This window comes from Phoca vitulina, unplaced genomic scaffold, assembly GCF_004348235.1.
Source record: "Phoca vitulina isolate PV1807 unplaced genomic scaffold, GSC_HSeal_1.0 scaffold19, whole genome shotgun sequence".
Lineage (NCBI taxonomy): Eukaryota > Metazoa > Chordata > Mammalia > Carnivora > Phocidae > Phoca > Phoca vitulina.
In genome coordinates, this window is record NW_022589722.1 from 19,639,006 (window position 1) to 19,659,821 (window position 20,816).

Below are 20,816 nucleotides of genomic sequence, written 5' to 3' on the forward strand. Positions count from 1 at the left end.
AATGCATAGAAAAGATATTCAAAGGAAATACACAAAAATTTAATAGTAACTATCTCTACTGGATGGAATTGTGGGTGATTTTTATTTTTCTTCTTTCCTATTTTTCTGAATTTCCTAAATTGTATATAGTGAATATGTTTTTTTTTTAAGCAGTTTTGAGGTATAATTTACATAACATAAAATTCACCTGTTTTAAGTATACAGTTCAATAAATTTTAGTAAATTTACAGAGTTGTGTAATCATTTGCACAATCCAGTTTTAGAATATTTTCATGCCCATTGCATTCATTCTCATTCCTACCCCTAAACCTAAGGTAACCATTAACTTACTTTAAAAAAATGCCTTTTCTAGATAGTTCATATAAATGGAATTGTGCAGTATGTGGTCTTTTATGTCTGGATTCTTTAACCTCACATAGTATTTTTGAGGTCTATCCATGTTGTAGCATGTACCAGCATTTTATTCCTTCTTATGGATTAATATTCCATTGAATGGATGTGCCACATTTTGACTATTATAAATAAACCTATCATAAACATTCTTATGATTCTTAAGTCTTTGTGTAGATATATATTTTCATTTCTTTTGGATAGATACTTAGGAATGGAATTTCTGGGTTATATGTTAAATTTATGTTTAGCTTTTAAGAAACTGCCAACCTGTTTCCCAAAGTAGCTGTACCATTTTACAGACCACCTCTCAACAACATATGAGAGTTCCAGTCTCTTCACATCCTCCATAACACTTGTTATCGTCTGTCATTTTTTAGGTACTTGAGTGGGTACAGGGTAACAAACTCACCCCAGTTTGGGATTTTTCAAGTGTTAGCACTGCAAGTCTCATGTCTCAGGAAACCCCTCAATCCTAGGTACTCAGTGATAGTTGGTTACCCTCAGTGGGAAGTCTCTTAGTGGTTTTGATTTGCATTTCCCTAAGGACTAATAATGCTGAACGGGTATTTTTAAAAGAAAAAAAATAAATAAATACAAACATATTACTATCGTAAATAGATTGTGATTTTATTATAAGAACAAAAATACTTCAAGTCATCTGTGTACAAGTTATAAAGAATCTTGCCCTTTGATATGCCTTCTGAGACACTGTAAAATAAAAGTCTATAAACAGGGTAAGTAGAGGGCATAAAGGGATATGCTTCAGAAATATCCAAGTCCTTTCAAATGGAACAGAAACTAGAGGGAAGAGAAATGCTTAATAGCATAGTCCAAATCCTCAGGATCTTTCCATAATCACTCCCATTTCCAGGTCCACAATGCTTTCTCCTTCATCTGCCTACCCAAATGCTACCCATCCCACCATCTTCCAAGAAAACTTCTGTAGTTCTTTCAGCTCTCAATGACTGTTTCTTTTCTTATTGCATGTGGAAGCAGCATCTTACAATTTATAGTTTTTTTCATTTGTGTTTCTCTTCCCCCCATTTACACTTGAAAGCCTCACAGCACCTAACTACACAGTGTGTTACAGGCAACTATTTACATGATTAGAGCACTTCAAGATTTATTAATCCTATTATATCATAAAATATCATGTGTATTTGTAAAGCAAAATTATTCCAATTTAACTTGCTACCATGGTTAGTTTTTGCAGATAACTCCAAATAATGAATACAGATTTGAGTGGACCAAGAAGCAGTATGCACCATCACTATCCATTAGTTGGGTATCTGGAACCTGTTGCTTCCTACCCTTCTGTTACCTGCCTGTTATTTATGTGCTTCACAGAACTTCTATCCCTCAAATTCATGTATGGACAGAGGAAGCAGGCTGTGAACTGAACAAGAGATCTGACAAAACTATTGAACTGATACCCTGATGAAGTTCAAAATGTAGCTCTGAGAAGAACATTTCAGAAGTATACTGCCATCACTGACCTACTACTAGACCGCTAAGTGAGACACGTTCCAGTAAAAAAATGCTTTATCTTATAAACACTATATATGGCATTACATTTGCAGGGGAGGCCCAATAAGAACTTTTGAACTAGTCAGACCTGGATCTGAATCTTAGCTCAACTACTTACTAACTGTGGGATCTTGATTAAGTCACCTAACCTTTCTTGGCCAATTTCCACCACTACCTCCCCAGATTATTGTGAGAATGTGGCAAAAATCCCCTTGTACTGGGCATAAAGTAGATAGTCAAAATGTGAGTGCTTTGTTCCTTTCTCCTTAATCGTTGGAGTAAAAAAATATAAGCTCTCAAAAGGATACAGAGTATTTCTGAATAAGAAAGGTTCAATTTTTTTTTTTTTTTTTTTAAGATTTTATTTATTTATTTGACAGAGAGAGACACAGCGAGAGAGGGAACACAAGCGGGGGAGTGGGAGAGGGAGAAGCAGGCTTCCCGCGGAGCAGGGAGCCCGATGCGGGGCTCGATCCCAGGACCCTGGGATCATGACCTGAGCTGAAGGCAGACCTTAACGACTGAGCCACCCAGGCACCCCAGAAAGGTTCAATTTTTTAAAGGTTTTGTTCTTAATATCAATTTTAAACATGTGACTTTTTGGAAGAAAAATAAGCATTCCTCAAATGTTGCCTTGTTTTTAATCAAACTAATTAGCCTCATGCTATTTTGGTTAGAACCTTTGCAAACGTATACAATGATTCAAATTTCCAGTACTGGCTTCTTGACATTATTAATATCATACATTAAGAATATATGTGGCAACTAAGTATATATCATATGGAAAATCACTACAAACAAGACTGGAAGGAAAAATTCATGTGCAAAAAGACAAAAGGCCCTATGTATGTGTATGGTAAATCTTTTGGCCATATTCACAGGACCACTGACCTTAACTAATTACCTTACACCTGATATGTACCTAAAGAAAGTAAAAAATAATGAACCTTCAGAAAATGGGATATTTGAGTTTCATTTTACCCTTAAAATTGCCCTTCTCAATATCATGCAGCCATCAAAAAAAATGAAATCTTGCCATTTGCAACGACATGGATGGAACTAGAGGGTATTATGCTAAGCGAAATAAGTCAATCAGAGAAAGACAAGTATCATATGATCTCAATGATAAGAGGAATTTGAGAAACAAGACAGAGGATCAGAGGGGAAGGAAGGGAAAAATGAAACAAGATGAAACCAGAGAGGGAGACAAACCATAAGAGACTCTTAACCTCAGGAAACAAACTGAGGGTTGCTGGGGTGGAGGGGGTTGGGAGGGATGGGATGGCTGGGTGATGGACATCGGGGAGGGTATGTACTATGATGAGCGCTGTGAATTGTGTACGACTGATGAATCACAGACCTGTACCCCTGAAACAAATAATACATTATATGTTAATTAAAAAAAATTGCCCTCTTCATTCAGTTTGCAAGATCTTTACTTTGAGCTAAATTCTACTACATGTAATGATGCTTTCCATCTCCAAAATGTCACTAATGGAATGACGGGTGTGTGTGTGTGTGTGTGTGTGTGTGTGTGTGTACATGTATGCCGAAAAAACATTATAGTGAGATTTAATAAAAAATATATTTGATTATTAATCTCTTTATGTGGCTAAGTACATAAATTTCCTTTTCACTTACTTCCACTGCTGCTACAACCTGGAATATTTTCTCCAGGAGAATAGCCCATGAGGCCTCCATTCCCATTAGGATTAGAAGGCACTGATGCAAGAAGACCTAAAGGGAAAAAATTTCCTATTAAATTATGATCAAGATCAAATTCAAGGATAGGTACATAAACACCTGCCAAAGAAACAAACCAAAGGTAATTAATGACATACCTAGTCCTCTATATCGTGAAAGCTGCTGATAGATCTGCTTCATCCTCTCAATATTCAAACGGCTTGCCTCAGCATGATTCACCATTGGTTTAGGATAATTAACTCCTATCAAACATTTGGCTACCTTTTGGATACCTTCTGGTGCATTCCAGGGATCATAGATATATTTTGCAGGGAAACCTCTTAGTACAGGCAAATAACGCCTTTTGGGAGAAGGAAGAAAAATTATTAATAAAATGAACTACAAGCAAATTATAACAAACTAATTATTAGCTATGAATGACCAAAATCAAGTCAATACCATTTAATGATTTGTTTACCTATCTCCTCATCTCTGCTGCCCATCATGAGTGGGGAAAACCTTAAGTGTTGCTTAAACATGAAAAGCTCTTCCTGGATTAGTTATTCCAAACTGAATAATAACCACCCTTGATTTACCTGATATAGTCTCCATTGGGATCTGTTCTCCTACCAAAACCAACAGGGCAATAGCAGTGAAAAAACTGTTGGAAAAAGGAACTACAAGACAGCCACATCCAACTTCCAGCATTTATGCTCCAATCTGCATCAAGCAATAATTCTTCAAATACCTTCAGAAGTAACAGTAACCAATTAGTTTGTACACATATAATTCTCAAAGCAAGCATTTTCCAGGTCTCTGTAGATCAAAAGTCAAGGCAAAGAAAATCTAGCACAGAACTGTAAAATTAAACATTCCAAAGTTAGCCTCCTTGTCAATGTTCTGTTCTGTAATGAGTTATTTCAGGGAAAGAAAAAGATCAGTAATATAAGTGAATTTACCCTTCTAGTCTTTGCTGTGTTATTGGGGGGAGGGTAAAATAATGACTCAAGTCACTGATTCAATTAAAAAAGGGAAGAAAAAAAGCAGTAAACACTTTCAAGAAAGGAAAGATGCTACCAAATAAATCACTAACAAAAACTGAGAAGCCTGGTATACTGGCCTACATATAGGGAACACCCAAATATAAATGACTTTTAAAAATGCACTCGTGAAAAAATCCAAAAAAAAAAAAAAAAAAAATACCAAAGGAAAAAAAAAAAAAAAAAAAAAAAAAAAAGAAAAAAAGCACTAGCATTATAGAGTTTAAATTTGGAATTCCTTGACCAAAAGGGAAACAGATTTAAAATGCCTTTTTATAAATTCATTAAGTGTTTACTATACATCCACCTCATGTACAACTTTGTACAAGGAAATACAGGAGATGCAAAAAAAAGGGGGGGGGATCAGAAATGGTCCTTGGATAGGGGAAATATATGATATAGGCAGGAAGGTAAAACAAGTCCTATTATATATAACCACAAGATGATGTCACAAAATGTTGTATGCTTCACTTTACATAATCATTAAAAAGTTATGATGTTGTAGTGAGGCAAAATGATATATATTTTAAATTTTATAATATAAATTCGCTATTTCTAAGAATTCTTGGGCAAATCCTTTTTTGTAACAGAAATGATCATCTATAAATATGTTAATCCAATGAGTCCAGAGTGTTAAACCTTATAGTTCCCTTGATGGCTAGGCTGGTTCATGGTTCAGTCTCTGAAATGACTTGAGGTTATAATCAAACCAGTTTTCACCATTTTTCCTGTCTGATTACACCACTCTGCTCTCCAAGAGTGTGCCTGTATTAGGGAATTAAATTCTTTACCTGCTGAAAAAAATTAGACTATAAATGAATCTAAGTAAGAGACAACTTCTAGGAATTGTTTTAATAAGGTATAGGCTCAAAATAAGACTCTGCTACATTAGTTAGAAAAATACTCACCTTCATTCCTTCTTCCCAACTAATCCACAGGTCACCCCGGGTCAGGAAGCAAGCCACTGCATGTCTGGCTAAATGGTGAATCCAACCCTCCTGACGAAGCTGTGTCATGATGGCATCAATCCATGGAAAGCCTGTCCGGCCTTCTGCCCATTTTGCTAAAGCCTCAGGATTCTTATCCCAAGGAATCTGAACACAGATGGGATTTCCTTCCATTTTATCAAAGCGTGGATTATTTGTTGCTGCTGTATAGAAAAATTCACGCCATAACAGTTGCCCATAAAGGGAAAGGGGAGGGGAACTGTTCTTCTTTACCTAAGGTTAAAAAGCAAAGAAGTATTACCAGCAATTTTTTAAAGAAGTTATTTTGAAAAATTAGCTTCAGTTTTAGGTAATACCTTTTTGTAGAGATCTGTTAGTTTGAAGTAAAATAGTCGACATGACAAACAACCAAATCGGAGATAAGGACTGAGTCCAGTAGGGCTAGCAAGCAGGGAATTTGCATTCATTCGAGGTCTTTCAAAGTTGGCTACCCAAGCCTGAAAACACACAGAGAGAATTATGCTGGCTAATTGTCTTTTCCATTTTAAAAGAGTATTTAAAACTGACATTTTTTTTTTAAAAAAAGTTACATAGTTCTTGGCGAATAAAATTTTATTATCCCAGTCACAAACACGTTTTAATAAACACAACAGAATAAAAGTGAGCATTCTTTTGTTTCAGCCATCCTCGTGTAGCACATACTCATGTGAAATAAATTATCTTCAAATTCCTAACACCAAGCTGAGAGCACTTTCAACCTGTCTCCTTGACATTGAGGTAAAGGTGAAATAGAAGAACTTTATCTTAGCTTCAAAGTTATGGTCATCAGATACCAGCTTACACAGAAAGAAGAGAAGAGACAGTATTGGTAGTAGCTAAAGAAGAAATAGTCAGCAGAGGAGGAAAAAAGTATTTAAATGAGGAGATGGTTGTTAATTTTCAAACAATTAGGTCTATGCTATTTTAACTATTTCTCTCAATTCTTCTTTTCAACAGACTATTTTTTGTTTTTAAAAAAGAGTGAAATTATTTTTTAAATGCCAGTTTGGAAATACAAGCATGACCTGTATTATCATACTTTTCTTTCCAAATGCCTTTCCAAACGTGTAAGTGCTTCAGTTTCTCCGCCTGGCCATACTGCAGAGGGCAAACCATCTGTATCAAAACCTAAAAAAAAAAAGAAAAGAAAAAAACAGAAAAAAGAGAAAGAGATTCTTCTGTAACTAAAATAATTTTTATTGAACCACAATAATTGGGAAAAAATACTTCACAGAAAAATTATGACACTAGCATAAAAATTAACTGAGGGCCCTGGATAGGTCTTCACATATAAGGATATAATATGGTCTCTATTCTTTAGGACAAACATCTTAAGGTGATTAACAGATCACATTTATAGCACACATATGTACAGATTTATCACTTCTTAAAGAGTTTCTTTTAGATTTTTTCTCCTTTCTTTCCCTCTTAATTTTACATGTCAAATTAGAAGTGAGATTTTCTGAGTGATTTATTAACTCTTAAGCTTCATTTACACCTACCTAATTCTTCTAATGAAGGGACTCCATATTTCTCATCATGGTCATCAGAAAGAGGAGTTGTGCACTTTTCTATCACTTCGGAAGTAATTGTCTCTACTGGTATCTCTAGTGGTTCCATTTTGCTGATGAGAGTCTGGAATCTCTTATAAGTAAGAGGTGGTTGTCCACCATTGAGTTCTATGATCCTATTGTAGTGCAAAGTTAGTAAAGTGCAAAAAAAAAGTTAGTAAAATGCAGTTAGTATTAAGAAATGACAATATATTTTGATTGATAACTTCTGAAAATGCTTAAAATCAGAAAACAAAAATTAATTACTTAAGACTTCCAGGAGGATATAAGCTTCTCTTATGACCAAGAAACTTATTAAAATAGCTAATGAATCTAAAAATTATTCTCTTCATTTTCTAGACATCTGCTATGTGTCAAAAATATACAGCACACAAATAACAAAACCTTTAAGACAAAGGGTATAATTTAGTATCTATGAGTGAAAAAAACAAGTGGTTAAATCAGCCTAAAAGTAATAACATAAAAATAATATATATGAAAGGTAAAAACATATTACAACACAATTCAAAGAATCTCTTAATCATCAGTAAAAACCAAACCAGACCAATATTATATTGAGGAGCAATAAAGCAAGTCTTATTAATTAGGATTCTATATACTATAGTGATAATCACTTGCTACTTTCTGTTGTGCTCATCATGCCTTTGTTAAATATGTCAGCATATGTATCTTATGGATATACTTTAAATTTCCCTCCTCCTTTTTAATGTACTGTTCGAATCAGTTTGCTAGTATTTTGTGAAGATTTTTGCATCTATATTCATGAGAGATATTGACCTATAGTTCTCTTTTTTTATGGTGTCTTTATCTGGTTTGGTATCAGGCTGATACTGGCCTCATAGAATGAATTTGGAAGTGAAATTAAGAAAACAATCTCATTTACAATTGCACCAAAAAAAAAAAAAATATCTAGGAATAAACTTAATCAAAGAGGAGAAAGACTTGTACTCCAAAAACTATAAAACCTGACAAAAGAAATTCAAGATGACACAAAGAAATGGAAAGACACTCCATGCTCATGGGCTGAAAGAACAAATACTGATGGGACGCCTGGCTGGCTCAGTCAAAACAGCGTGCAATTCTTGATGCTGGGGGGAGTTCCACGTTGGGTGTAGAGATTACATAAACAAACAAAAAAATTAACACAAAAGATATTGTTAAAATGTCTACACTACTCAAAGCAATATACACATTTCATGCAACCCCTATCAAAATATCAGTAGCATTTTTCACAGAGCGAGAACAAACAATTCTAAAGTTTGTATGGAACCACAAAAGACCTCAAATAGCCAAAGCAATCTTAAAAAAGAAAAACAAAACTGGAGGTATCACAATTCCAAATTTCAAGTTATATTACAACGTAGTAGTAATTAAAACAGTATGGTACTGGCAATAAAAAGAGACACAAAGATCAGTGGAATAGAAGAGAAAACCCAGAAATAAACCCACAATTATATATGGTCAGTCAATCATCAACAAAGGAAGAATGAATATACAATAGGAAAAAGTCTCTTCAATAAATGGTGTTAAGGGTGTGGGGCGGAGGCGGCGGAGAGGCCTGGCAGCAGGGAGTGGTGGGGCCGGCGGCGGGCGCTGGGGGAGCCGAGCTGAGCTGAGCCGGAGTGGGCGGCGCAGGCCGGCGGGGCGAGCAGCCACCATGTCGGTGTTCTGGAAACTGTTCGGGGCAGGACGGGGCAAGGCCGGCAAGGGCGGCCCGACCCCTCAGGATGCCGTCCAGCGGCTGTGGGACACGGAGGAGATGCTAAGTAAGAAGGAGGAATTCCTGGAGACTAAGATCGAGCAGGAGCTGACTGCCGCCAAGAAGCACGGCACCAAAAACAAACGCGAACTAGAACAAATATAGAATTATTTGGAACCACAAAAGGCTTGAATAACCAGAGCAATCTTGAGAAAGAACAATGCCAGAGGCATCACACTTCCTGATTTCAAACTATACTATAAAGCTGTAGTGATGAAAACAGTGTGGTATTGGCATAAAAACAGACACATAGATCAATGGAATAGAATAGAGAGCCCAGAAATAAACCCACAAATTGACCATATATGGTCAACTAAAAAATAATAATAATAAATGGTGTTAAGAAAACTGGACAGCTACATGCAAAAGAATGTAACTGGACCATTTTCTTGCACCATACACAAAAATAAACTCAAAACCGATTAAAGACCTAAATGTGAGACCTGAAACCGTAACAATCCTTGAAGAGAGCTCAGGCAGTAATTACTCTGACATCGGCTGTAGCAACATTTTTCTAGATATGTCTCTTCAGGCAAGGGAAATAAAAGCAAAAATAAGCTACTGGGATTACATCAAAATAAAATGCTTCTGCAAAGGAAACAATCAACAAAACTAAAAGTCAACCTACTGAATGGGAGAATATATTTGCAAATGACATATCTGATAAAGGGTTGGTATCCAAAATCTATAAAGAACTTATAAAACTCGGGCGCCTGGGTGGCTCAGTCATTAAGCATCTGCCTTCGGCTCAGGTCATGATCCCAGGGTCCTGGGATCAAGCCCTGCATCGGGCTCCCTGCTCCTCGGGAAGCCTGCTTCTCCCTTTCCCACGCCCCCTGCTTGTGTTCCTTCTCTCGCTGTGTCTCTGTCAAATAAATAAATAAAATCTTAAAAAAAAAAAAAACTTATAAAACTCAACACCCAAAAAACAAATAATCCAATTAAAAATGGGCATAACACATGAACATTTTTCCAAAGAAGACACCCAGATGGCCAACAGACACATGAAGAGATGCTCAGTATCACTAATCATCAGGGAAATGTAAATCAAAACTACAATGATGTATCACCCCACACCTGTCAGAATGGATAAAATTAAAAACACAAGAAACAACAAGTGTTGGTGAGGATGTGGAGAAAAGGGAATCTTCTTGCACTCTTGGTGGGAATGCAAACTGGTGCAGTCACTGTGTAAAACGGTATGGAGGTTCCCCAAAAAGTTAGAAATAGAATTACCCTAAGATCCAGTAATTTTACTATTGGGTATTTACCCCCAAAATACAAAAACACTAATTCAAAGGGATACATGCACCCCTACATTTATAGCAGCATTATTTACAACAGCCAAACTATGGAAGCAGTCCAAGTGTCCATCGATAGATGAATGGATAACGATGTGATATGTATGTATGTATGTGTATATATACACATTATATATATAAAAGGGAATATTATTCAGCCATAAAAAAGAATGAAATCTTGCCATTTGCAACAACATGGACAGAGATAGAGAGTATGATGCTAAGTGGAATATATCAGTCAGAGAAAGACAAATACCAAATGATTTCATCATATGTGGAACATAAGAAACAAAATAAACAGGTGGGGGGGGAGGGGGGAAGAAACAAATCAAGAAACAGACTCTTAACTACAGACAACAAACTGATGATTACCAGAGGGGAGGTGAAGCGGGATATGGGGTAAATAGGTGATGGGGATTAAAGAGTACACTTTTACCATGATGAAAAAAATAAAATTAAAAAAACAGTATATTTTTCATTATTCCACATACAGTTATATATAAATTGTATGTATAGAAAGTAAACACCACAAAAACTATCCTCTCTGCTTTTAGTAATTTTGTTTCAGTGTAATACTTTGAGTTTATACAAAGGGTCATAATGAAACTTGTGGACTGTAGCGATACTGCAGTGATACTAGTGAAGACACTGCTAATTATAGAACTTAAGCAAAATAAAGACCTGAGAAAAATGTTTTCTGTATATTTTTATATGATGAATTATATATGGTAAATATTCACATTCAATCCACTAACCAATCCAATTATATGCATAACACTAAATCTCCCACTTAGATGCATGCAACTGCTCTTATCCTATTTTGCCTCTGATGGGGTTTGGGACAGGTCACCCCAAAATATGTCACTTTGGCATATTGATTACTTTGAATTAAAATTACTTAAGAAACAGTATAAGAAGGACACTCTGACCCTGCTCTGTCTCCCTGAAAGCAAGAAATAAATCCTCTATGTGAAGGGTACTTTCCCAGAACCTGGAGAGTAAAAGGTATCCTTATCATCAGAGACAGGTTAATTCAGGCCTGAGAAGGCTGTATAAACTTCATACATTTGCTACCCTAAACCCAAACTTACTTATCTTGGCATTTCTTCACTAACTTACTTTTTTTTTTTTTTCTAAAAGGTGTAAAAGCTGCCTGCTTTGCTCACTTCTTTCAGTCTTATATCCTGGACATATGAATTAAATTTATTTTTCTCCTGTTAATCTGTCTTAAGTCAATTTAATTATTAGACCAGCCAGGAAGTTAGAAGGGAAAAAGGGAAAGTCCTACCCCCCACCCCCACCCCAAATATACTTCCTTTTTGCTATCAGCTTCCTAAAGTTAAGAAAACTGGTAAACTAGAAAGCAAGTTTATTTTTAAGAGATATAGGACTTCTGACTTAATAGCAAATAAGACCCCTGCCTGAAATCAAACCACAGTTTTTCCATACATTTGGAAACGTAGAATAAAATTAACTAGTTTGTCATGTAATTTATAGAATTAGCTTTATTAACTAGATAAAATGAGTACATAACTAAAAGCAAGATCATTTAAAAGGTGCATAAATTACGAGATTTTAAGTTCAGCACTTGTGAAGACAACAGTATGCCAAAAGTTACTAAGTTAATGTATCTGTGAACCTTCAAAACTCAAAGCATATAATAATTCCTAAATTTAAACTTGACCACAGAATCTTTTTTAGACAAAGCATCACCAAGAAATGGTATTTCAAGAAATACACTTTGAGAAATAAGATATTATGCCACTGTTCAGAGGACTACAGCTATAGAAAGTAGTATTACATACAGTTGGCAACTGGACTTAAAATCCAGATCGACAAGATAAACACACATGAAATAAAAAAACTTCATACAATCATACTAAATATATCACAGCATTTCATGGTTTTGTGTCATATAAATATGAAATTAATATTGCTAAGAGCCCAGAAAGGTAAGACCACAGGCTGAGTTAGAATAGTCAAGGTAAATTTTGTGATACTCTTAACAGTTTGAAACTGAAATTCTAAGTATTTTTATCTTATGCACTCACTACATCTGTAATTTTGGCATCTGTCACTGAGTAAGTTAAAAAATCAGAGCAGTTAAATAAAATGCTAAGGGTTTGACATATTCATTTAATTCTCCCATAATTCTATTATGTATATGTTGTTACTTCCATTTTAAAAAACTCCCACAGGTTAAAACTTACTTGTCCATGTACTTTTTTTTTTTTTTTTTTAACGCCCAGCGTAGAGCCTAATGTGGGGTTTAGGCTCATGACCCTGAGATCAAGACCTGAGCTGAGATCAAGAGTCAGACAATTAACCAACAGAGCCATCCAGGCGCCCCTTGTCCATGTACTTAATACCACTGAACTGTATACTTAAAAACGGTTGAGATAACAAATATTATGTGTATTTTACCATAAAAAATAAAAGAAAAAAAACTTACTTGTCCAGGTCATATAATGTATGTGAAATTCGTACAATTACTTCTACTCCAGCTTCAGTCGCCAGTTTCTTAATAGCTGCATCTCGTTCCTTTCCAAAAGGCTCAGAATCATACTCAATTGAAAGTTTAGTAATGTTCCATTCCTAAAGTAAGAAAAAGGAACAAAAATGTACACAAATTTAAATAATTATTTTTCCATTATAACAATACATTCTGGGAAAAAGTGAAAAGCTCAAACTCTACACATGAAACGATTATACATAAATCAAACTTTGAAAATGCAGGAAGAAACCACACAATTTATAAATTCAGAATTATGTAACTAAGAAATGTACACTCACTAGATTTCAGGCATTATACTAGGCAGTAGACAATCTAGTAATACGCTTAAAACCAGCTTCCTACACTAAATTCGTTTGTATAGCACTTTACTTTTCAAATAATTTACACTTGTATTATCTCATTCGCTCCTCAAAATAACCCCCAGTTTGGCACTTTGGTTGATATCTCCATTTGGCAGATAAGGTTATTTTAAAAATTTAGGGACTTGGGCGCCTGGGTGGCTCAGTCGGTTAAGCGTCTGCCTTCGGCTCGAGTCATGATCGCAGGGTTCTGGGATCGAGTTCTGCATCAGGCTCCCTGCTCAGGGGGGAGTCTGCTTCTCCCTCTCCCTCTGCTGCTGACTCTCTCTCTGTCAAATAAATAAATAAAATCTTTTAAAAAATATTAGGGACTTGCCCAAGTTCACAAAGAACAAGAATACCTGGAGGGTATTTATGTCTGCTGAATTTATGTCTGCTGATTCTAAGAATTGGTCTTTCACAAAACTTTTTTTTTTAAGATTTTATTTATTTATTTGAGAGAGAGAGAGAGAGCATGAGTGGGGGGAGGAGCAGAGGGAGAAGCAAACTCCCCACTGAGCAGGGAACCCAATGCAATGCGTGGCTCGATCCCAGGACCCTGGGATCATGACCTGAGCCGAAGGCAGATGCTTAACCAACTGAGCCACCCAGGCGCCCTTTCACAAATCTTTGATAGTTAATATGGTATATGTTGCTTTGCGGAGGTACTCTGTTTTATAATTTTTTATTTCTGATTACCAAAAAATGTTAACTGTGGAGATACAGAGATAGTAATAATGTCAGATATTTATTGAGTATCAGGTGCTATATTGATAACTTCTGTACACATCTCCTTATAGTGATTTTCTTTTTTTTTTTTTTAAAGATTTTATTTATTTATTTGACAGAGAGAGAGAGAGAGAGACAGCAAGAGAAGGAACACAAGCAGGGGGAGTGGGAGAGGAAGAAGCAGGCTTCCCGCGGAGCAGGGAGCCCAATGCGGGGCTCGATCCCAGGACCCTGGGATCATGACCTGAGCTGAAGGCAGAAGCTTAACCGACTGAGCCACCCAGGCGCCCCTCCTTATAGTGATTTTCAATGTGGAGACTGTGACTTCAGGGAATTGTGATTTCCTAAGGGGGTAGTAACTTTAATTCTAAAATCTATTCTGATATATCTTACAAGAAAAAAAAAATCAACTGTAAGTCTACTATTATTTAACTCACTATATAGTAACACACTAATTCTCCAAACCTGTACAGTTTAGACAAGGGCTGTTCCCAATGGTGGGTTAAAAAAAAATACTACTATAAGCCTCGCAGGATATATCCTTATCTTTATGCATGCATCTTAAACATTTTTGGGCATTTGTTCTATTTTTCCTAGAAATAGCTCCTTGAAAAACAATGGATAAGCATATTTAAAATTTTGACAGACAGTGCCAAATTTTCCACCAGATATATTGTACCAATTCACACTCTCATCAGTAGTATACCAAAGTGCTTGCTCCCCATACACTTGCCAGTAGTATGTTAAAGGTTTTTAAAAACCACTAACATACAAATGGTATACACAGAAAAACAGTACCTCATTTTAAAAATTTTCCTTTCTTGAACATCTTGAAGAATGCATACCAAGCTGTCAATAGCTGTTACCTTTAAATTTAGGAGTGCAAATACGGTAATTATTTTTTATTTTACACACTGTTGCATTGCTCCTATTTGTTAGTTCAATCACATACTGTTTTTGAAATTCAGAAATAAAATAAGAGTAGGAAAGCATTATATTTGTTTTATAGTGAAGCAGTATAGAGTAGTAGTTAAAAAACATAGGATCTAAAGTCAGACCTCCTGAGTTCAAAGACTGGCTCAACTATTTGCACAAATGGCTAAGCTCTTCATGCCTGCTTCTTCATCTATAAAATGGGTAGAATGTGAGTAATGTGCTTAGAGAGTACCTAGCACATAATAAACACTATGTGTTTGCTACAGTAAAATGAAAAAAAAAATCATTATGTTACAGGGTTGCTGAAAGATTAAATGAGATAATGCATGTAAATTGTTAAGGACATAGTATACAGTTAAATGAATGACAGCTATTATTACTAGCCATTTGTATATTTCTTTTTTTGTGAGTTGCAGGTTATGTTTGCTTGGTTTTCTATTGCAGTGAATTTTTCTCTTATGGACTTGTAAGAACTCCTTATATTTTAATGATAGCAACCTTTCTTTGCCATATATGTTACAACTTTTTTTCCTAAATAGTAGTTTGCAATTCTATGATTTTTTTTGATAAATAATTTTTTAGTTTTTAGATAGATGATAGAGTTTAAGATAAGTCTGTTAACACTTTTGAAAAGGAAGAGAACGTAAGTCAGACACCTAAAGATCAAAATATAGACCACATTACTAGTAAAGATGAATTGGAGAAAACATACTAGGTTTATGGGCAGGTAAGCTTGCTAATATTTTATCCCTGAATTAAACAGATTTATCCATCCAATGATAAGCATCCCCTTCCCTGCAGTATGGGCTACCCCCATAAAATTTATCACACAGGAGAAGAGAATAGGATGTGTGCTCTCAGTAAGTGAGAAGAAAAGGTACAATCTGAGCTATACTCACCTAGCTCCTTCTACTAAACTCACCAATGAAATCTTTCACTTCTTCCCTGGGGATAAATTAGTGAGTATCTCTCCCGAAGAAAAACGAAAAGCTAGGGAGGAGAAGGTTCCCCAAACATTAAATGTATTCATTTATACATCAAATATTATAATCTTTATTACAGGCCGGATACAATGCTAGGTCCCTCCCTCCTGGAGCTTACTGAGGAAGACTGGTGACACGGAGGTAAATTTAAAAAGTAAATACAGGGGCGCCTGGGTGGCTCAGTCGTTAAGCATCTGCCTTCGGCTCAGGTCATGATCCCAGGGTCCTGGGATCGAGTCCCACATTGGGCTCCCTGCTCGGCGGGAAGCCTGCTTCTCCCTCTCCCACTCCCCTGCTTGTGTTCCCTTTCTCGCTATGTCTCTCTCTGTCAAATAAATAAATAATATCTTAAAAAATAAATAAATAAATAAAATAAAAATAAAAAGTAAATACATAATAACTATTAGAAAAAACCAGAATGCTATGATAGAGACTATGGAGATGAGGGTAAGCTGATAAGCTAATTATCTACTCTTTTTCTTCCCGAATTACGCTGGCAAGACTTTCAGTTAGTGGTGAAAGTTTATATCCTTGCTTTTCTCCCTATCTTAGGTGGAAAGCACTCAGTATTTCACCATTAAGAATGACATTCGCTATGTTTTTAATAGACAACTTTTATCAAATTAACATTTACCAATTTTCTATTCCTAGTTTGTTTAAAGTTTTTTTAAATCATAAATGGATGTTGAATTATATCCAATGCTTTTTCTTCATTTATTGAGATAATCATAGCTTTTCCTATATTCTATTAATAGGAAGGATCACCTTAATTGATTTTTATAATGTTGAACCAACTTTGTATTCCTGGGCTAAACTAATGTAGTATTATTTAAAAATATTGGTAATTTCAATTTGTTAATATATTGTTAAGGATATCTGAGTCTGTTTCTGGCAGGACATTTGGCTATTTTTTTTCCTTAAAATTTCCTAAAATTTCTTCATCAGGTTTTGCTGTTAAGAGTTATGTTGGTCTCACAAAAGAAGTGTTTTGGGGAAGTGTTCCCAACATTTTCCTATGTTTTCTGAAAAGTGTTATAAAACTGGTATGATTTCTTTCCCAAATATGTGATAGAATTCACAACTAAAGCCTTCTTGGGCCTGGAGTTTTATTTATGGGAAGGCTTTCAATTATAAATTCAATTTCTTTAAGAGATATAAGGCTATTCACTTTTTCTTTTCTTTTCCTGAGAATTTTATAACTTGCACTTTCAAGAAGTTTTTCATCATTTCATCTTAGTTGCATAATTTATTGGCAATATGTTTATAATATCCTTTATTATGCTTTTAAAATTTAGAGAATCTCTAGTGATATCCCCCATTTTTTCTGGATAAAAGTGATTTTCTCCCTTTTTCACCCTGATCAAGATTGTTAGTGTTTATCAATTTAATCTTTTCGAAGACCCAGCTTTTGGCTTTGCTGACTGAATCAATCAGGGTTCAGTCAGGAAACAGAAACCACATCAGAAATTTGAACAGGGAAAATTTAATATAAAGAATTACTAGCAAGTAAAAGGTGGTCAACAATGACAAGGAGTAAAAGAGGAGTTAAGGCTACACTTTCCAATATGGTAGATAGTCAGTAGCCATAGAACTGGCTTCTGAGCACTTGAAATGTAGCTAGTTGGAATAGAGATGTGCTGTAAGAATAAAATATACACTGGATTCCAAAGACTTCACATGAAAAAAGGTTAAAATAGCTTAAAATTTTAATAATTTTATATTGAAAGGAAAATATTTTGATATACTGGGTTAAATAAAATATATATATTTTTTAAAAAGTAAAATATATTACTAAAATTAACTTCATCTGTTTTAAATTTTTACTTTTTTAAATGTGGCTATTAGAAAATTTAGAATTACATTATGTGGCGTCTGTTGTCCAAGGTGTCCAAAATTAGCAATCGCAGAACACTACTACCACCACTAAATGGAGGGAAAATAAGAAAATGAATTAAGAACTTCGAAAAAAAGAACCCTCCACTGAGATTCACACCTCAATGCATGGGTTCTCCTGCCACAGTAACAGAAAACCTTCCCTGTAGGGAAGGAACTTGCCAAAGGGCAAAGCCAGACCTGGTTCATAGGAACAGCACACTGGGTGGCTGAGAAACTTGCTGCAGGGTGTAGGTAAGCTGGAGCTGGTCTGTGGAAGTGGCCTATCAAGGGGCAGGGAAATTTGCCAGAAGGTGTGGTTAGACTGGGGCTTGTCCAGAAGGGAGGCTGAGGTAAACACTACTGGGTCTCCCACATGCTCAACTGCCAGCTAATGTGCCAAGAAAAAAGCGAAAAGCACAAGGCTACCAAAACGGAAAGCCCCTTCTGTCCTACTATGACTTTGCAGAGAACCACCACCATCTCTCGACAAAACCTAGTATCAAGCCAGCTGACAAAGGAGAAATGTTGACAGCATCCAGCTTCACTATCACAAAGCAGGACGTAGAAGGGTGGATTAGAGCTGAGAGACAATAAATTGACTATTGCAATTTATTTTCTCTATTGTTTGCTTTCTGTTTCATTGATTTCCATTCCTCTGTTTATTATTTTCTTTCTTCTACTTACTATACTATAGGTTTGATTTGTTCTTGTCTTCTACTTTTTAAAAAGATGGAAGCTTAGTTCTTTGATTCCTTCTTTTCTAATAGAGTACTGAAAGCTATTAATTTTTCTCTAAGCATTGCTGTAGCTGAATCCCATGTTTTTTTAATGGCAAGTTGAGTTTTAATATTTTAAAGAAATTACCCTAATAGTAACACTATTTTTTAACTGAAGTATGTTGTGAATCCCATAAATTTTTGTATAGTTTTCATTAGCAGTTATAAATATTTGCAATTCTCTTGCTGTTCATTTTAATTCTACTGAAGTCAAAGAATATATTCTATAAGATGTCAGTTTTTTGAAATTTATTGATATGTTTTGTGGCTGAACATATGGTCTATCTTGGTGAATATTTCATATGCATTAAAAAAGAATGTGTAGTTTTGGGGTGTAGTGTTCTGCAAATACCAGTATACCAAATTGGTTGATAGCATTATTCATATCACCTGTATCTTTATTAATTTTTGTATATTCTATTAATAAGAGTTAGTTTGAGATTCACATATTTTTATGCTGTTAGTTGGTACATACACATTTATAATAGTTATATCTTCTTGATGTAAGATTGCTCTTAATCTCTGGTAATTCTGTCTTGAATTCTACTTTCTTATGCTTACTATTTGCAAAGTATTTTTTTTCAGTCTTTTTTATTTCAAACTGTTTATTAATTAAAATTTTTTTTAGTAGAGTTGGTACACAGTGTTACACTGGTTTCAGACCTACAACATAGTGATTCAAATGCTCTATATGTTATGCTATGCTCACCACAAATGTAGCTACCATCTGTGACTATAAAACACTATTACAATATCATGACCTATATTCCCTATCCTGTGCCTTTTATTTCTGTGACTTATTCATTCCATAACTGGAAACCTGTATCTCCTGTTTTTCATATTCTTATTTTTATTATTTATATTTTTTAAGATTTATTTACTGATCTTAGAGTGAATTAGAGCAAGAGAGAGCAGGGGGAGGGGCTAAGGGAGAAGGAGAGAGAATCCTTAAGCAGACTCCCCGCTAAGCAAGGCGCCCAAGGTCCTTCCCAGGACCCTGAGATCAGGACCTGAGCCAACATCAAGAGTTGGACACTTAACTGACCGAGCCACCCAGGTGCCCCTCTTCATATTTTTAAAATGTCTCTTCTAATCAGCATATAGTTGGTTCTTGCTTATTCTTTATCCAGTCTGACAACTTGTGCCTTTTAAATGGCAAGCTTAAAGTAGACCATTTACACTGAATAAAATTATTGATATAGTTGAGCTTAAATTTACCCATCTGCTTTCATTTAAATGAGTCAAATATTTTTAGTATTCCATTTTAAACTCCTCTATTAACTTTTTTGAAATAGCTCTTTATGCTATTTTAGATCACAATGTACATTCTTATCACTGTCTACCTACAAATCATATATTATTACTGAATAATGTAAGAACTTATAGATACTTGTATTTATTTTGCTCCCATCTTGTGTGATCCTGTTATAAATTTTATTTCTATATATGTTACAAGCCCCTTAATATTGATATTATCTCCTACAATTCACTATTAGTTGGTTTTAACCTGTCAATAGTCTTTTAAAGAAAATAGAATATATAAATATACATAACTAAAAATTTTAAAAAGCTGGTCTTTTATATTTACCCATATATTTATGTGTTCTTTCCTCTTTCTTGCAGATCCTGTCTTTCATCCAGAATGACCTCCTTTCACCTAGCAGAAGTTCCTTTAGTCTTTCTTACAGTACAGATCTGTTGGAAATGAATTATTCTGTTTTTGTCTGCCTGCAAATGTCTTCATTTTACCTTTTTAAATCTCTATCTACCTGTCATCATCTATCTGAGCCTATAGAACCAGGTATTCCCAGGCAGTCTCCCACCCAAGTACAAACCAGGTCCAACCCTGCTTAGCTTCTGAGATCAAACAATCAGGCAAGTTCAGGGTGGTATAGCCTTAGACTACCTTCTTCTTCTTCTTTTTTTTTTTTGTTTTTTAAAGATTTATTTATGTATTTTAGAGAGAACAGTGGGGAGGGACAGAGAGAGAGAGAGAGAGAGATTCTCAAGCAGACTCCCCGCTGAATGTGGGGCCTGGTGCAGGGCTCAATCTCACTACCCTGAGATCATGACCTGAGCGGAAATCAAGAGTTGGATGCTTAAATGACTGAGCCACCTAGGCATCACTAGCTTCTCTTTTTTTTTAAATGAATATTTTTGCTAAGTTAACAAAGTTGTCTGTAGGGTTTTGTTTTTTTTTTAAGATTTATTTTTAGGGAGAGAGTACGCAAGTGAGGGGAGGGGCAAAGGAAGAGAATCTTTCAAGCAGACTCCCCACTGAGTGAGGAGCCTGATGCGGGCCTCAATCCCACAACCCATGAGATCATGATCTGAGCCTAAACCAAGAGTCGACACCCAACCGAGCCGCCCAGGGGTCCTGTGTGTAGTTCTTTAAAGATGGCAT

The 20,816-nt window shown here is 35.4% G+C and overlaps 1 protein-coding gene and 1 pseudogene across 3 annotated transcripts in view; both read right to left on the reverse strand.

The window, feature by feature from the left end:
• CRY1 (cryptochrome circadian regulator 1) overlaps nucleotides 1-20,816 on the reverse strand; it is a 111,820-nt gene that overhangs the window by 25,138 nt on the left and 65,866 nt on the right. For all 3 annotated transcript variants that reach the window (XM_032416180.1, XM_032416179.1, XM_032416178.1), the window contains exons 3-10: nucleotides 12,713-12,855; nucleotides 7,132-7,316; nucleotides 6,669-6,757; nucleotides 5,947-6,087; nucleotides 5,552-5,863; nucleotides 4,200-4,351; nucleotides 3,762-3,964; nucleotides 3,562-3,657 (exon numbers count right to left, since the gene is read on the reverse strand). In XM_032416180.1, the coding sequence (XP_032272071.1) occupies nucleotides 3,562-3,657; nucleotides 3,762-3,964; nucleotides 4,200-4,351; nucleotides 5,552-5,863; nucleotides 5,947-6,087; nucleotides 6,669-6,757; nucleotides 7,132-7,316; nucleotides 12,713-12,855 (1,321 nt within the window). The remainder of the gene's footprint in view (nucleotides 1-3,561; nucleotides 3,658-3,761; nucleotides 3,965-4,199; nucleotides 4,352-5,551; nucleotides 5,864-5,946; nucleotides 6,088-6,668; nucleotides 6,758-7,131; nucleotides 7,317-12,712; nucleotides 12,856-20,816) is intronic.
• On the reverse strand, nucleotides 20,199-20,315 carry LOC116640132 (annotated as a pseudogene).